Source organism: Danio rerio, chromosome 17 (assembly GCF_052040795.2).
Source record: "Danio rerio strain M-AB ecotype USA chromosome 17, GRCz13ab, whole genome shotgun sequence".
Lineage (NCBI taxonomy): Eukaryota > Metazoa > Chordata > Actinopteri > Cypriniformes > Danionidae > Danio > Danio rerio.
This window is the reverse complement of record NC_141037.1, coordinates 48,763,371-48,782,431: the sequence shown is the minus strand read 5'-3', so window position 1 is coordinate 48,782,431 and position 19,061 is coordinate 48,763,371. Positions and strand designations below refer to the sequence as shown.

The 19,061-nt window shown below is 36.4% G+C and overlaps 1 protein-coding gene across 9 annotated transcripts in view; it reads right to left on the bottom strand.

The window, feature by feature from the left end:
* Window positions 1–19,061, bottom strand: part of ktn1 (kinectin 1) — a 75,757-nt gene that overhangs the window by 2,222 nt on the left and 54,474 nt on the right. For 5 of the 9 annotated variants that reach the window (XR_015512463.1, NM_001309329.1, XM_087288656.1 and 2 more), the window contains 10 exons: window positions 14,893–14,982; window positions 14,699–14,779; window positions 13,128–13,217; window positions 12,922–13,014; window positions 11,266–11,334; window positions 11,071–11,154; window positions 9,286–9,369; window positions 3,527–3,610; window positions 3,328–3,417; window positions 3,031–3,141 (listed from right to left, as the gene is read on the bottom strand). Coding sequence is in view for 8 of the 9 variants with exons in the window: in NM_001309329.1 (NP_001296258.1) it covers window positions 3,031–3,141; window positions 3,328–3,417; window positions 3,527–3,610; window positions 9,286–9,369; window positions 11,071–11,154; window positions 11,266–11,334; window positions 12,922–13,014; window positions 13,128–13,217; window positions 14,699–14,779; window positions 14,893–14,982 (876 nt within the window). In the remaining variant the exon portion in view is untranslated. The remainder of the gene's footprint in view (window positions 1–3,030; window positions 3,142–3,327; window positions 3,418–3,526; window positions 3,611–9,285; window positions 9,370–11,070; window positions 11,155–11,265; window positions 11,335–12,921; window positions 13,015–13,127; window positions 13,218–14,698; window positions 14,780–14,892; window positions 14,983–19,061) is intronic. The other 4 variants (NM_200081.2, XM_087288659.1, XM_087288657.1 and 1 more) reach the window with 1 other exon arrangement.

Below are 19,061 nucleotides of genomic sequence, written 5' to 3'. Positions count from 1 at the left end.
ATTTCAGTGCATCCCTAGTTTTAATATAAAAGATGTGTAATTTAAAGGCATCATTACCCTCAAAAATGTAACAATTTGTCATCAATTTAATTGTCTCAAGCTTACAAGAAGTAGGTGACAAATTTTTTTCATTATAGAAATAAACCTGCTCCTCTCTAATTCATAAAATACAATACAATAAAAGTCAACAGCTACTGAGATTATGAGAGTCTAAATAAAAACAAAAGAATAAAAGACACACAGGCAAATCAAAATCAGTAAACGTCTCTCTTGGCATTATATTAAGATTTTAAGAAAATGGTTTGTGCAACAAATAACCAATTTGTTGAACTGTTTGCAAAACTTAAGCTGAGGCTGTGGATTAAACATAATATTATAAGTAATGTTCAGTTCTGAGTGATAGTTTCAATTCACACAAGCTCAGGTATTCGGTTTGTTTTGCCTATATGTCTTTTTTGACTCAATGTACCAGTAGCCAATAACTCAGTATAAGGCCATGTCCACACGTACACTAGGATTTTTAATAAACAAGAGTTTTCCCTGCCTTCATTTAAAGTCCACATGAAAATGCAAAAATGCAATGTGATGTCAGATTCACCTTTATTGACAACTCTGTACCTCTCACATGGTCGCACGCTGAAGCTAAGCAGGGCTGCGCCCAGTCAGTACCTGGATGGGAGACCACATGGGAAAGCTAGGTTGCTGCTGGGAGTGGTGTTAGTGAGACCAGCAGGGGCGCTCAACCTGAGCCGTCTTTTGGATGAGACATTAGACTGAGGTCATGACTCTATGTGGTTGTTAAAAATTCCAGGATGTCCTTCAAAAATGTGAAGGGTTTTAACCCCGGCATCCTAGCCAAATTTGCCCACTGGCCTCTGTCTCTCATGGACCCATATCATAACTGACTTCATTACTCTCCACTAATCAGCTGGTGTGTGGTGTGTGTGGTTTGGCGCAATATGGCTACCGTCGTGTCATCCAGGTGGATGAGGAGATTCCCCTAAAAATGTGTAAAGCAATTTGAGTGTTCAGAAAAGCACTATATACACATGTAAGGAAAGAAATTATTTACACAGGGCTTCAGCGTCAAAACTTTGACGGAGGGCGTGTCTGAATCTTGGTGCTGATGCGATTATCATAGCGGCATCAGCCTATGAAATTAGGCCGCAATAGGCTACTGTCCGAGTTGGGGTATTTGCATAAAGCAATCTGATTGGCTGATGCTTCCGTTGGTGCTGGAAAAGTTGAGCAATTTCAAAATCCTCAGGGAGCAACGCTGCTGAGAACACCGCCATTGGATCCACTATTAAGTTCGGCAAAGCTTGACAGCACCCTTTCAAAGTGAATGGGAAGCGTTGAAGCTAATGCCCAGTGTGAATCAGGAGTGATTCATTTTAAGGGCATGCAGAACCAACAGGTAGCATGAATAACGCTCTTATGCAGGTTTCACACCAAATGGAGAATTAAGTATTTTTACAAGTAAATTGCATACAAGTCAATGCAAACAGAGGTGGACCCCATGGTGCAAAAGTTTGTGCTGTGTTTGTCGCGAACGTGCATAATTAGCCTCTTTCATTTCTTCCACGTTTGGTGAGTCAATGTTGGCCAATCAGAAATAATAAAAAAAAACATTAAAAATGCTGATGTCATGAGCCATCAACTTCAGGCCCCGTTTTCAAACTAAAACGCATAAGTTTTGCTACGGTTACGCCATCCGTCCACACTACGCCGGAATTTTTGAGCGCCGAAAACAGAGCGTTTTGGAAACACTGAAGAGGCCGTTTGATTCTAAAATGCGGCTGCTCCGTCTCAGTGTGAATGGGGGAAAACGGAGACATCTGAAAACAGAGGTGGGGCTGCCGACATTTGCCTCTCTGATTGGGGCTTTTCCTCAATATCAAGTAGCCTACACAGTCAAAGTTCTGCATCCTCTTCTTGTAAGTTCAGACTTAGCAAGTTTGATACAGAAAAGAGACTCCCGGGTAATATCGGGTAAATCTTTAAAGGGAACGATGTACTGTATAACCTTACTCACATCACACTGGCTAAATTGTTTCACTTTCTTAACAATAAAATAAAAACATAAGGAACTGCTATTTTCATTTTGATATTAGCAACTTGTTGAGGCGTTGTGCTGCATATATGAACGTCATCTTCACTGTATGTGTATTTATAACAAAACGGAGCCTAACATTACAGCCTCCATTCATTTTCATTGAAATTATGAAATATACCTCGTCTCTTTTGCTGAATATCAGTTTTAATAATTGATAATGGCCATTATAAAAGTATACGTACAATAAGTTTATACATTATAGGAAATAAAGGCAAGCAATTACTCAATATACAGAATGTATGTGTTTACATTAATTATTATTAATTTATCTTTGTGCTCAGCCAAAACACGTTACCCGAGAACAAGTAATAGATTCAAAAGACCAAAGTCAGGGAATATGTTGTTAGGCATAGACAATAAGATGAATTAAATATCACGTTTTACAAATATAGTGAGATTCGATCCAGCGGGAGATCCTTGATGAACACTCTGATCTGGTTAGATGGGCTGCAGCGCATGCCAGAGAGTGTGTGTGGTCACGTGATGTGCATTTTTAGAATTTTGGTGTAGACGGAGAGCAGTTCAGAAACTTTGGGTGAAACGCTAGTGTGGACGCGAATCGTTTTCATTCTAAAAGGCACTAGTGTAAACAGGGTCTCAGTTGTAGTGTTCACACTGTACCCAGTTTCTGAAAATCTTCACCCTGGCCAGAGTTTTCAGAAAGTTTTGATTTCAGTCACCTTATTTTCAAAAAGTGTAGTTTTGAAAATACCCGTGTTTGTGTGGACAGGGCCTACCAAATCACTCAGGTTCATGGTTTCAGCTTAAAATACTGAAAACAAAGTCTCTAACAATCTTGGCTGAATTGAGCGAATTTTAGATTATGAGGACTATATGCTTGAATTGTTCAAACCCATCCCGTTATTTACAAAAAAAAAAACAACATTTAAAACAAACACATAATAAAATCCTACCCTTTCATGTCCCTTGGTAAGCTGTCTATTAACAGACTGAAGTAGTTCCTGAAGTTCCTGTACTGTCTGATTCAACCCTGCAGTCATCTTCTCCTTACGGTCAATCTCCTCCTGAAAACATGTCAAAAAGATCGCACAAGATCAACGGATACAAGATATAGGGGTTATCTTAGTCCTCATAAAGCAATACTAATCCATTAACATTTAACAATCTACAAAGTCTCAACATTACAGAAGAGTACACTGTTTTGTAATTATATATATTTTTTAAAATATAAAACCTAAAAGGGTTCTCACCATCTGTGTGAGTCCGCTGGTCTCTATCAGGTCTGCTTGGCCGGCTTGTTTTACAATTTCTTCCTGAATCAATTCCAGGGACTGCTGGGCCTGACCAAGACACACAACATACAATGAGGGACTTACTTAATAATAAACAAGCTTGCTTCTTTACCTCTTGAAGACCAACAGAAGGATCCTCCTGAATCTAAAGGTTTACCTTATAAAGATCTCCAGCCACTTTCTGTCGCTCGCTCTCCTCCGTCTCCAGCTTACACAACGTCTCTGTCAGCTGAGTCTTTAGCTGAATTACAACAGAAAAAGTAAAAAAAGTAAAAAATCCCTTCATTGGGAAGTCAATAATGCAGCTCTTAAAGAAACAGTTCACCTAAAAGTGAAAATCATTGACCTTTTCAAAACCTGCATGATTGACTTGTGGAAGATAAAGAGCAGAATGTCCCAAGCTGTTCTTTTATATATATTAAAATTTGAGCGCGCAGTGAATTGGCGTTAAAGGTTGATAGAGGGCGTCTGAAGCTTCTATCGACTTTCTAACAGCCAATCACAACTCGAAGGACCCACAATTCAGTTTGACAACACTTCACTCAACCTGCTTCTTGGGGTCATGATTCAATGAGATTTTGAAGCCAGTTTTGATCCAAAATATGCTTAGATTTGAAGCCGGATTTGGCGTTTAGTGTTATTTATTTCAAGCTGACTGCAACTGACAGTTAGATCTTGAAGAATAAATATTCCACTGCATCAAAACTCTCACGCATGCATGTTTGTATTAAACTAAAAAGTGCTGTTCATTTCCATTCAATCAGACTTACTGTTTCATTCATTCTTTTGTCATTTAATGTTTAAAGACAATATTCCACATCGCTATTTTGATTACGTGCATAAAAAAATATTAAACTGAAATATAAAACTTCTACAAGTGTTTGGTGTGAGGTGAGCTTCTGCTAAACGAACTGCTTTTATTTCTTAACCTAAATTGCAAAAAAGAGACTGGTTGCAATAGCAAACATGTCGTGTTGTGCAGTAGGATGCCAAATTCAAAAGTCCAAAAATAGAAAACTTAACTTTTACCATACACCACACTGGTTTTAATGCCAACCGCAGACGTCTTTGGCTAAAAGGGAGCTGAATGAAGTGACGACCTAATTAAAAATGCTCGACTCCGCAGTTCTCATTTCATATTAAGTTCACGCTATGCTGATACTATTTTTTGTTTGCACCAATGATTTCAGCAAAAACAGTTACTTATGGTTAATTAAACTGCCGACACTGAATGCTTAGAATAAAACGTGAAAATCCTAAAGTTATTAGGGTAAACTTGGTTTTATATTCACACATTCAATCAACTTGTGACACTCCCTATATTGTTTACCACGGCACTTTGAATATTTGGTCTGAAATAACCTGCAAGTGTGACTTGAAATCAACATTAACACTGTTTATTTGACTGTGAACAATGTTGCACTTTGATAGTCATTGGCTGCTAATATGATTTCGCTTTTTATGAAAAAAAAAAACTTTTATGAAATTATATTATTAAGGAGAAAGTCTGAATGTGGGAATATAAAACCAACTTTCCCTCTATGTTTAAGTTCACATACTCTGCCATAGAGGTGCAGTTCGCTGTCAAAATGCAGTTTTGCTTGTTGATGATTACCCAGACCTTGTATAGCTCTGTCTTTTTTTCCCTTGTCTTTGACTAGGCAGAACCTCGATTTTTAGCACTACATAGTTTTGAATCCAAAAACTTGTAGGTCTTTAACTTCTCTCTTGTAAAAACACTTAGAGCTTCAATGAGATTGTACATTTGGGGCTGGATGTTTGGCCATTTCGTCTTGTCCAATATTCATTAGGAGGGTACTATCACAAATGGACCTGTCAGATGATCGCCGCTCACTTTAACATTAATTTCACTGGATCACTGAGCTCTTCACTGGGTAAAGAGCTGTTATAATACGCTGAAAGCATTATGTAAATAATAAATATCAGTGGTTCTCAAACTGTGGTACACTTACCACTAGCGCAACTTGGGCTTCCTTTTAGTGATACACGGAGGAATTGCTGAATAATAAAAGACTAAAATGAACACACTTTTAAACTTTTGACGTGTATGATAACACTGATGTGATCAGTGTTGACTATTCCCTGAAGCCACGATCACACCAGTCTGTTCCCGGTACCAAAGTCTGCTTGAAAACAACGGTCGGTATATAGCGAACTTTACAGTTCACTTAAGATGTGATCTCATTCGCACCAAATCCCGGAATTGCCACACGTAAGAATTGGTTAAGCACTGTGTTGATTTAATCACTCACTTTTCTGACATACATAGGCCTACTGGCTACTAAACATTAATACTACAACTTGTACACATTTTCTTATTAGTTTTTGATAACAGTGCCCTTTTTAATAAACTTTTAAAAGCACATTCTAATTTAAACATATATATATATATATATATATATATATATATATATATATATATATATATTTTTTTTTTTTTTTTTACCTGCAAGCACAGCTAATGTTAAACTTATTTATAATGTTCAAAGTGGCCGACAGTCATACATATTCTTAATAATAGGAATTAACTTGTCTAATTTTTGAGCTGTGCAGAGCTGTAGCTGCTTAATTAGCCCAACTACGTTACTGTATTTCAATGCTAGTTGTTATAGTGGTACTTGGAGAGGCAACTTTTTTCTGAGGTGGTACTTGGTAAAAAAAAGTTTGAGAACCACTGACATATATAATATGTAAATCAATATAACTTATTTCTAAGACAACAACAAACTCTGTACCGCTAGGATGTCATTCCCGCGCTGTAAATGCTAGCGCTCCCGTTTTTTCTGCAACTTCGCGGCGCGTGCATCCTAAATGTTTACAAACATAGTAATTTGCCTATTAGGTGAGAGTTTATGAATATATTTCTTTGTTTATCAGAGCTGCACAGCCTCAAGGTTGAATTCACCGTCACCGAGCAGAAAAGAGCAGCTCAGACACTGTGCAAAACATCTTCCTTCCACAGAAGACAGAAAATGACACATTATTAAATATGCGATGATGACAAACTAATTAATATAGTCAATGTTTAATAATAAAAAACTAAACAAAATAGTCAATATATTAAATAGTCAGTAAGACAAAACTTCAGGCGATTTGGTTACATCTCTCTAAACAGCCTGATCTCACAAGAAAACTAAGTATTTTACATTTTGCCAGTTTAGTGGCTAATTCGTTTGAATTAGTATGTGTTCAGTTGTACGAAATTGTACGATTTTAAAAAGGAGGCATGACACCTCACTCCACCCAACCGTCATTGGGGGATGAGCAAATCATACTAAATTGTACAAATTAGATTGTAAGAATTCATACGAATTAGCCACTAAATCAAAAAGTTACAAATTGTTGTGAGATTGTGTTGCACTAAAAAACAAAAGTTAATTCAAAAGTAAAATGACAAAAGTAGACATTAAATTGTGGATTTTTAAAAAGCAGGTTATGTGCAAATGTCAAAACACAAAGACTGAAGATTTGACACTATAACACACTATAACAACAAAGATTTTACGTAAGAATAAAAACCCATTAATAACACTGCTGTTCAAAAGATTATGATCAATAAAGCTGCTAAATACTAAATTAACAAATAAAAAAGTTTAATTTAATTGTAATGTTTAATGTACTTTTCTATTCTGGTCCAAATCTGTAGACTGAAGTAATGAAAAAAATTCACATGATCCTACTATATTCTACTATATCGATTTGCTGTTAAAAAATTGTTATTATATTTTATCTTATTTACAAATCAGTTAATTTAATCAATGTAACAGCATGTAATAAAATCTTACTGACTGCAAACCTTTGAACAGCAATTTATGTATGTAACAAACAGCAGCTGTGCAGTTAGAAATGCATGTGCTTTTAAGGTTTAAGCAAAAGTAACAGCAAGTCAAACTGTGACAGCAGAGTAAACAGAGTAAGGTATTAGAGGACACCATCCTGGCAAGGTATATCTGTCATCTCTGAAATGTCATATGACTGACTTTTTCCATCAATTTAACAGCTATTTATGATGCTATTTATTTATTACTGAAACCACAAAGTGTCTTTATGGACCCTTTTCACAAGACTATTATGACGCGTTTTGTGTTGTAACGGTTATTGGCATCTTAAATCCTTAAATATTTAGAATTTTAATAAAATGTATGAACATTTATATGTACATATGAATGTATTATATCATCTTTGCATCAAATTAAAAAAAATTAATTAGCGCTTATGTGAGGCGTTTCTAATGCAATGCTATGGTGCTGAGAGTACATTTGACGTTTTTCTCTATTCTGGCTGTCATCATCATTCTGTTTTCCTTTTTCTGAAAGCCTTGATAACACCATCGTGGAGTTTTCCTTTTGTTATTTTATGAAATAGGATTGTAAAAAATATTTTTTCCCCAACTATGATGATTTCTGCTACTGAGAAACTAGGAAATGTGAAAAGGGTCCATTGGGTTCTAACTGGTTCTTTTATAGCACAGGTGTCAAGGCCAGTTCCTGGAGATGTGCAGCTCTGCACAGTTTAGCTCCAACCCTGCTTCAACACACTTACCTGTAGGTTCCAAGCCTATAGGACTTAATTAATTTGATCAGGTGTGTTTAAAAAGGGCTGGGACTAAACTATGCAGAGCTGTGGCCCGCCAGGAACTGGCTTTGACACCTGTGATTTAAAGGCATAGTTTACCCAAAAAATGAAAAGACCAGATGCTCAACCTCAAGTGAGTTTATTTCTACCTCTGAACACACGTGATGATATTTTGAAGTCTACTTGTAGCTACTCAGTGGACAGTAGTAGTATACATTTCAATTATATATATATTTTTCTATGTAAAGGGCTGTTTACACAATTTTTTCACCCAAAAATTGGAAACTTTGTGTTGATTCGAAAACAGTTTTTGAAAATGCTGTTGTTGTTTCCATGTAAACGTCCTTTAAAAATGGTGATGTCATGTGTATACATAATATGCTTGTTGTTGCTAACATTTTACCATAAAGGTGTGAATTTACTTCATATTACGACCAACAAATTCTAAATAAAAACGAATGTCATCACTAGGACTGTCACAATAATCTATCTATTGACTTATTGTGCAATATTTCGAGATGACCTGAATATATATTTACAAATTCACAAATAACGTTAAAGCCATTTTAGTGACATTTACATTCTACATCACAGGTGTCAAAGTTTATAACTGGACATTTACCTAGTAGGACATTTAACAGTATATATAACAGGACGTTTACCTATTTGAAATTAAATTACAGAATCTAAATAACCTTAAGAATGCTAGATTTTTTTTAAGTGTTCATGGCTAACTGCATTATTATGCTGTTATATAATCATTATATAATCAAATGATCTCAAAATGACAATAATATCGCTTGTCGCAACAATTTCTGTGAGAACATAATCAAACAACACCAATTCTGTATCATTACCGGCCAAGTGATCACTTCCCTACAGGTACTGTTTACAATCAAGGTGACGGTGCTAAATACTGGCAAAGGATAATACAGTATTTACAGTAATTTAGTCCGTTTTTGTGGGAGTATGTAAATGAAGATCGTTTTGAAAAACCTTTCAGTTTTTATCTAGTTGTTGTCATGTAAACATAGCACAAGTCAATAGCGATGGGACAATTTAACTAGCAACATTAAACCAATTATCTGCTTTTTCTTTCATCAGATTTTGAACAACTTGAGGCTGAGTAAATGTTCATTTTTCACATGCGCTATCCCTTTAAGAATTCTCACTTACAGCTAAACAAATGTTTGTCATTCAGAAATAACAGATAGTTCCTTGCCATAAACATTCCAGCCTGTTAAAGCGAGTTCCCCCACCCGTGTGAGCTCAAAGGTGAAAGGTGAAAGCTTTTTGAGTTTATCCAGGGGTACGGCTTACCAAATTCAACTCCTCATTCTGTCTCACGGCCTCAGTGTATGAGCCGTCTAGTTTGCTTTGCAACTCGGTCAACAGATCTTTGAGCTGAAATGAAGTTTGAGATGTTTAGGGAGCAAAAACTAGCTGGTGCTATTGGAGAATGGGGTCTGGATTTTAGTCAAGATCTGTGGGATTTCTTGTCATTTCCAACAGGTTCAAAGAATGTCACAATTTGTACTGATGTTCTTCAATGTTCTAGTGAAATGTTCCTCGACACAGAGAAACATGAAAACATACTGCCAGCTAGCATTTCGGAAGTGATATTGCAGAGCTAAATAAATAGCACACAGAAGTATGAACGCTGAGAAGAACACCTCTCTGGCAGTTTGCTTGGGCATTCTGTCTGAATGGGGAAACATCAAATTCTTCAAAACTGCTAGCCAACCTTGCGATTACATTACATATAAGGAATCAGCAATAAAATTAAACAACTGTCTCTTTAGTTTCATTTCTAAACGTTTGAATCAAACAGAAACTCGCATCTGGTCCAAGCCCCTCAGAGTATCGTCAGTATATAGTGATCTATGATTGGCTCCTGTATTAAAAGGTGGACTTTATTCGCCATATAGCGATTGATGATTGGCTCCTTACTAGTGGGAGGGGCTTTATTCACCATATTGACTTTTACACTTTTCCCCATTCAAATCTATACAAGTGACATGTCTTTGGTATTCTATACCAAAGACATGTGGTATATGTCGCAAGGCAGGCGCAAGGCGCAAGGCAGGTGCCGTGGTTCACGCCGATCATTTGAAGCAGAAGTATAAATGAGCCTTAAAAAACAAACAAAAACTCCCCACTCTTACTCTTTAGCATTTAATTCTCTGAGCCCTAAAAGTTCCTTTGTATAATTATCAGTTCTTGTGTGTATTGCGTCTTGTTGAATCGCTGAATGCCTTAATTGCAAATCGTTTTGGACAAAAATGTCTGCTTAATGACTAAATTTTATGTAATATATAAATAAAATGCACAGACAAGCAGAATATACACCATGGAAAATCTCCCATCTTTACACAGAAAGACATTTAATTAAAAACGCCGAAAATAAGTGCATCGAGTTTATACTGTGAGCTCATCTGACTGACTTTGTGCATGTTTAAAAGTAAATCTTTATAAGATCAAGCCAAGATCAAGCCGTATTGAATATTTTAAAGAAAATAAATAAAATACATTAATGCTCTGCTTTTGGACTAAAATACTTATAGCTTATAAAAATATGGAAATGATATGGATGAATAACGTTTAATTCTCATCACACTCCAAAATGACATGCGACAAAGTCTTGTTTTAAGTGAGTTTATGATCTAAACGACAAATATCTGCCAACAGGCTCATAGAGAATCAACCTGGATACCACAGAAGAAATTCCACTACTACTGAAATTAATATAATGATAAAAAAGACCAAAGAAAAACAACAATGTGGCATAATTGCAAGAGTTAGTTATATGAACCCAGAACATTCCATTAAGACAGATGAATCCTCAGTCCAGACAATAAAAGCTCTCCATAAAGTGTATTTGGAAGATAATGAGAAGTACATCATAAATTCCCTCATACCATTCTGATATAGTCTGGACTGAGCGCAGCCAAGTAGACGGCAAACCTCAGAGCTATAAAGAGATTTTAGTTGAGCAGCTGATATCAGACATGTTAGACATTCAAAAACGACAAGCAACAGACTAAAACAAGAGACTGAGAAACAGAAGTGAGCAAGCAATACGGCTCTGTGTGTTCATGCTTTTACCTCTCTCACTTCCGAGACGTAGGTGGCACTCTCACGCTCCGCTCGCTCCAGCTCAGACTCCAGCTGCTGCTTGTCTCTCCTTAGCTGTGACATACACATTGTAAAGTTGTGTTCAAAGGTATGTTCTTTGACTCAGCTCGTTTGCTTTTTTTTTTAAACTAAAGGTATAAATAGAATGTTGCAAAACAAACTCACACTCTCCACATCTGCATCTGAGGTCAGTCTGTCCACTTCCTGATCCAGTGCAATTGCCCTCTGAGTCATCTAAACACAATATACAATGATTATTGTTTCATTTCCACATAAACACTATCAAAAGGCTTTAAAGGAATGCATGTACTTTTTTACTCTTTGAGAAAGAAAAAAACAAGGTATAGAAAGATGGATAGATAGATAAAAAAGATGGATAGATAGATGGACAAAGACTGACAGAAGAACAGATGGATGGACAGATCGATAGGTGGGGTAGACAGATGGATGGATGGACAGACGAATAGATGGATGGAAAGACGGACAGATATATAGATAGACAGACAGACAGATGGATAGACAGATGGAAACAGATGGATAGACAGATAGACAGACAGATAGATAGATGGATGGATGGATGGATGGAGAGACAGATAGAAAGATGGGATAGACAGACATGGATGGATAAACAGACAAACGAATAGATGGATGATAGATAGGTGGATGGATGGATTGATGGACGGATGGAGGGATTGATGAAAAGACAGACAAAAAGATGGATAGACAGACAGACGGACAGATGGATGAAGGGATTGATCAAAAGACAGACAAAAAGATGGATAGACAGACAGACGAATAGATATATAAATAGATATATAGATAGATAGATAGATAGATAGATAGATAGATAGATAGATAGATAGATAGATAGATAGATAGATAGATAGATAGATAGATAGATAGATAGATAGATAGATAGATAAACAGACGGACAGATAGATGACAGCCAGTCAGAGAAACAGACGGATGGAAAGATGGATGGATGGATGGATGGATAAAGAGATGTATAGGGGATAGACAGACAAATGGACGGATAAACAGTCAGACAAATTGATAGATGAATGGATGGACAGACAGACAGATGGACTGAGGGATTGATCAAAAGACAGACAAAAACATGGATAGACAGACAGACGAATAGATAGATAGATAGATAGATAGATAGATAGATAGATAGATAGATAGATAGATAGATAGATAGATAGATGATTGGATGCATGGATAAATGGATGGACAGAGACAGATAGACAGAGGGATGGATGGAGAGATGGATGAATAGATAGACAGATGGATAGACGGATGCATAGATGGATAGACAGACGGACAGACAGATGTATAGACAGAGACACAGACGGATGGATGGATGGATAGATAGATAAATGGATGGATAAATAGACAGATAGATGGAGAAAATGGACGGAAGGGTGGATGGACAGATAGATAGACAAACAGGCAGACGATAAATGGATGGACAGATAGACAATAGATAGATGGGATAGACAGACAGACAAATGGATGGACATATAGACAAACAGACGGATGGATGGAGGGATGATGAATGGACGGACAGACAGATAGATGGACGGACGGATATACAAAGATATATAAGTAGCCATATCACTATAGGCTAATAAATCATGTTTATTGCCATTTTTAGGTTATTGGATGAAAAACCATGTTTTATTCACATTAATAATTTATCAACCTACATATGGCTTATTGGTTTCCAAATAAAAAGAATAATATTTGGTCTATTTTGGCCAAAAATAAACCTATTAAATGTTCTAGTGTAGAAATGAGGATGTAGTAGTTGATCTAAACCTCTTTGAGCTCAGCCTGTGAGAGGTCCAGCTTTTCCCTCCAGCGTGTCTCTTCATGCTCCACACTGCTCTGTAGCCTCTGCAGGATCCCTTCCTGTTAACCAAACATCAACAAAACCCTCTGTCACACAATCACTCATCACTCCGCTTCAAGCAGATGGTCAGAACGATAGTCACATAGTCTAGCTTATAAAACAGCAGACTCACCGTCTCCGCCAACACTTTCTTGTACGTCTCGCAATCTTTCTGTAGAACCTTCTGGGCCTCCTCAGCCTCCTTCAACTTTTCTGCTAAAGCCTGTAGGAAAATGGATATGGATGGAGAGATGTCTTTATAAAGTGCGCATCTAAATGTTGATGAATCCACTTGATTCACAAAGTGGTGGAATGGTTTCATTAGGCACTGACTGTAAGGCCTTATTTACACTGCAGTTCTTGATGCCTATTTTTATTTGTGTGACCGCATCCTGTTTTGTTGACCTGCTTTAAAAGATATCTACATTTACACTATAGCTTTAAAAAAATGCATTCAATGTGATCAGGACTGCTATGCCTCCAAACACAAGGTGAAACACAATTATCATGAAAAGACAGAGCAGATTGTTGTTGTTTGACCTCCTAATAAATAATAATAATAATAATAATATATATATATATATATATATATATATATATATATATATATATATATATATATATATATATATATATATATATATATATATATATATATATATATATATTTATTTATTTAGAAATATATCTTTAAAATATTTTATATATTACATTTATATTTCATATTTTCTCTCATTTAGATTGAATAAAAAACATTTAGAATACATTTTAACATGAACATTGTGATCAATCATGATGGCTAGTGAATCAAACCCATTGTTTGGGCTTCTTTAATATCTAAAAGCAACATTATATACATTTATACTATATACCTTGATTTCTTTGAATAAACCGTTCAGACAAAGTAGGCAGTGTAAGTCTGTCTAATATTGTTTGTGTTTGGGATCATGTTTGATTACTTTTCTGGACAGAGGTTTTGAGATTAGCATGTAAGACCATTTCATCTTAAAGTTAGCTGTAGGCTACGAGTAAAATATGCAACGAATGTTGCAAAGAAGTTTACTGTTAAGGGATGAAAAGGGGTGTGGGATCAACAGGTAAGGCACTAAAAAGGCGCTTGTGTGTACCAACACTGTTGGCAAGTTACTGAAATACTTCATCACTGGTAAGATTATTACAAAAGTAACATGTCGTAATATTGCTCTTGTTTTTCATAATTTAAAGTTATTTGTTTATTTGTAAGCAGCAGTACCAGTAAATTACCTCTGGTTAAATTAATTTAGGTATGAATCATTTGCGTGGGATAGCATTTACATTTACATTTAGTCATTTAGTCATTAACCTCTTTTAGATTTATTAAAGACCACTCGTGCTGCTGCGTTCTGGAGCAGCTGAAGAGGCTTGATAGAGTTAGCTGGAAGCCCCGCTAGCAGAGAGTTGCAGTAGCAAATGGGCTAATGCAACTTCTCCATGCTTGTGGTTTGGAGGAAGAATGGAAAATAATGTTCTACTCAATCTGTGTGCATGGATGAAATTACATTCAGTTTTGTAGCTACAATGTTGACAATATCAGAATCCATATGCTTATTTGTCCTACTGTGGGTTACATTAAATCTGTGCCACATATGCAGAACGAAATCAGAATTTGTCCAACTGAGCCATGCAGTGTAAATGTGGCCTAAAAGACTGACCCTGAATCTGTACCTGAGCATCTCCAGAGGACGCCTCCCCAGACGAGCTTTCTCTCACAGACGCCTCGAACTTCTGCACCCACTGCTGGTGGTTCTGGACAATCAGATCAATCGGAAAACAAACATGAATTGATACTGCATGCACTCAACAATCAAATACACTAACTTTAAACACGATTCTGCACAGATGTGATTCCCGATATGCACCTGGTCACTGGGCAGCGGTATGTGCGGCAGGAGTCTGTGCAGCAACGCTCTGCATTCTGCCTCCACTGACTCCAGCACAGTCTGATGCTCCTGTGGAAAAACACATACACTTTCATCAAGCACATTGATTAAAAGACTCTCTGATTAGTTTGAAAACCACTGAATAATCCACACCACAACTGTGCCAAGATCAGTAAAGCCAGTGGTGCTTCCCTACCAAAAAGTGAGATTGAAATAAATACTACAACAAAAAAACAACACATGAACAACTGTGCTACAAGCCATTAACCCTAAAGTATTCTTAAACACGACACACACCCTGAAATGGCTGTAACAAACATAAAAATACTACTAATGCTATTAAAAACTTATATAAATAAAAAAAAAACTCAAATAGAAAATATTTCTGTCATCAAAAGTAAACATTTGGTTCTACTTTACCACAACTTTTTCAACCTCTATCCTCAACAACACCAACAAACAGGAAAACTAAATCTATAATTAAGCATCACAAGGCAGCAATCAAGAAATTTATTAGGGCTGACAATGAACTGGACCACTGTAGAACACGATACATAAGAGAAAGAAAGAAAGAAAAAAAGGAAAAAAGAAAACTCATTTCAGGCGCAAACAGTTTGAGCCAAACAAAACAGAAATCAGTATTAGCTGTTAAGTTCACATGTTTTTTTAGATTACATGCTGAAATATGAACTTAAAGGGTGTGATATAATTCCAGGGCATTTTACCACATTTGCAAATGATTGGAGAAAATTGTATGCATTCTACCATTAAAAAAGGCAGAACAAACGGGCAGGTATATGTTTAATCATATGTTTAATCATAATTAGCATTTTAAACCAAATAATTAAAAAAATCTGTATTTAATTCTGATTTGTAACTGTTTTTTGTTTTAGCAATTTTTTGGCTTTGTTATAACAACTTTTACTAAATCAGTTTAGTTCAAAACTTTTTTATAAAACTAAAATTACAGATTGTATGTTCATATAATAACAAATTTTGTGATTTGATAATTGCACTTTACAATATCGCCTTTTAATACACTGGTTTTTGTGAATTAAAAAAACATAAGATTGTTTGAAAAACAGTTAATATTTAGCAAAAATAAAATAAAGTCTAGTATTTTTTAGCCTTTTTTTTATCTTAAAGTGAAACCGGATATCAGGAACACATGGTATCCAACAAGTTTTGTAAATTTTGTCATAACATATTCAACTTTATGTTCTTTCAGAGCAGGCACAGGAGGTCAACATGACGTCAGATTGACGCTTTACTCCAACGTCGTGGGTATGTTGCATATTGTTTGGAAATGAAAATCCAGTTGACGTAAGAAGCCAATGTAAGGCTGATGTTAATGTCCAATTTCCAACCTTATATAAACATCTATGATGTTATGGCTTGACGTTGTGTGGACATTATCTTTCCAATACAACCTAAAAATCAATCAAATACCAACGTAATTTGACGTTGTCATTGGACATATAAATAGCGTCCTTAAACCAGGGGTCTCAGACTCAAACTGGCAGGGGGACATTTCATAGGAGGGCCGTTTTAAAATTTAAATACAAAAAAAAGCAGAAACCTGACAATTAATCCATCTTAGGATGACAGACATGACGTTTATAATTCAAGCATTACCCATCACCTGTCAGTGATAATGCAAATCAGCACGTTTATCGTGCTACACATCAGCTGCTGAAGTATATCTATGGTTGTTGTGTGTATGGCCAAACGTTATACACCCAATCTGTCATTCTTCCACAGAGTATATGCAGTCAAAACTCTAGCTTGATGTTTCTTGTCATACATATTGAAGGGGTAGTTTATATTGCTATTAAAATACTACAAATAATAGGCATAATAATTATTATTCTGTTCAAAATTGTAAAGAAAAGCAGAAAGCAGTTTGGGTAACTTAAGTGACTTTACTGCCAATTGTTCTCAATATCTTTCTTTTTTTTTTTTTTGTAAAACTACAACAAAGAGGGCAAAAGTATATGCATTTTCACATTTACTTTAACAAGCTAAATTCAACCAGTAGTACAATTTTACTAATGTACAAAGTTTTTATGCAAATCTTAATAACCATATGAAGAAAATCTATTAAATAAAACCATTTCAATCGAATTGTAGCAAAATTTTCATATTTACACCACCAGCATAACGTGTAAGCCAGGGGTCTCAAACTCGCGGCCCGCGGGCCATTTGTGGCCCTCAGTGCAATATTTAGTGGCCCGCGCCGACGCTGTACTCTGACAGAATCAGCGGAGCGGGGAGAGAGAGCGCTCCCTGCTCAGCTGATTCTATCCGTACATAGCGCGCTTGTCACTCAATGCGCAGTCGCGCGCGTTCTGATCAGCTGTGTTGTCGCGCGCGTACTCAAGAGCGGTGTTATCGCGCGCCTACTGAAGGGCGGGACCGAGGGTGTGTCGCGTCGCGGGGGCACTTTTGATCATTTTGGAAGGGCACTTTCTATGCAAGACTAAAAAGGGCATGTGCTCTGCACAGGTTGAGCCCTATGCGTGCCTGCCCTGCATCTTAGAGAAAACGTAAGTATTTTTGCCTTTTTTTTAGGTGAGGAAATGGAAATTTTGAGTGAGTTCCCCCACTTTTTTCCCTAGGACTTCAATAAGTCAAAGTACAGGTCTAGACCTAATGATGATCATCTTCAAGCCATACTGAGGGTGTCAACTGCTTCCGCTCTAAAGCCAAATGTGGTTCAGATTTGTGAGAAGAAGCGCTGTCAAGTCTCTGGCAGCAAGAAGTAGGCAAAAGATGCCATGTTCAGAAGAACTGTTCATAATCTTCACTCAATGTTCTATTAATGTTCAGGACACTTCATGTTCAGAAGAAATAATTAAAACTGTTAATAATGACATTTGAGGACTTTTTTTTGTGAAATCCCTTATGCGGCCCAACCTCACCCAGACTTTGCCTCCTGCGGCCCCCAGGTAAATTGAGTTTGAGACCCCTGGTGTAAGCCATGAGGAAGTGTTTTTACAACAAAATACAAATGGTATAAAACTGATAATAATCAAATGACCCTTATATATTTACAAATATAGAGCTTTAGTAAAATAGAGCACTTACTGACATCCTATATATTTTAATGTTTAAATCAGCCACAGAATTAAAACACAAGTAATCTCGACCCTACACTGAGAGAAAATTAGTACGGTAATAATATAATAAGTACAGGTGGTTAGACGCGACTGCACAACAATGATAGTGGTTCGAAAATATACGTTTTGGTGGGCCGAATCTCGTTATACTTTTTGACGTCAGTTGCTGGCCGGGAGGAGGAGGAGGGCAGGCCGCAAATGGCCCTTGGGCCAGCAGTTTGAGACCCCTACCTTAAACACTGGCTAGGCATTGAATTTTGGTCACCTGACGTCACAACCTAAATCTAACCCAATATTAGCGCCTTATGACCTTGTGTGCCTGCTGGGGGGTTTCTGTAAAACAGAAAATCAGACTTAGATTTAGATGAAAAATGCTGGTAACCAAACAAATATAGATATAATACTGACGAGACATTTTTCAAAATATCAAATCAAAAAAGTCACAAAGATAAAAATAAGATTTTTATTTTTTAAATATGATGCACCAATGTTTTTTTTTTTTCTTCGCAAGATATTTAATGCACATCAATAAAACAAGTAGGGCTATTTTGTTATTCATCAGGGTGTATTATTCCCAAGGTAAAAATGTTGTTTTATAATCTTTGATCAAACCCTTTTAATCAATGCATGTGTTTAATCAATGCATGTTACCCAAATAACAACCCTTTTGTATTTTCTAAAGCATATTTAACTAATCAAAACAGACAAAAAAATTTAAAGAAAGCAAGAGAACTCTGCAAAACACTGAATTTGTAGAGCAGGTGCAGGGCTGGGGTTGGTACAGCTGGACATGACTAAGATCAGATAAACCTCACAGTACATGCCGTCCATATGACTAAAGATCGCCAGCTGAACCGCAGAATTGCTCATGATGTAAGCAACATTATTTGTAGCTTCAGTACATTTATAGAGCCACTACTGTAGTTACTCTATGCCATGACATAGACATCAACTCAAATGCCACAAGTTAGGCCAACTCTGATGAAAGGATCTAATACACCTCAAATGTTGACTATTGTGTGCATAAAG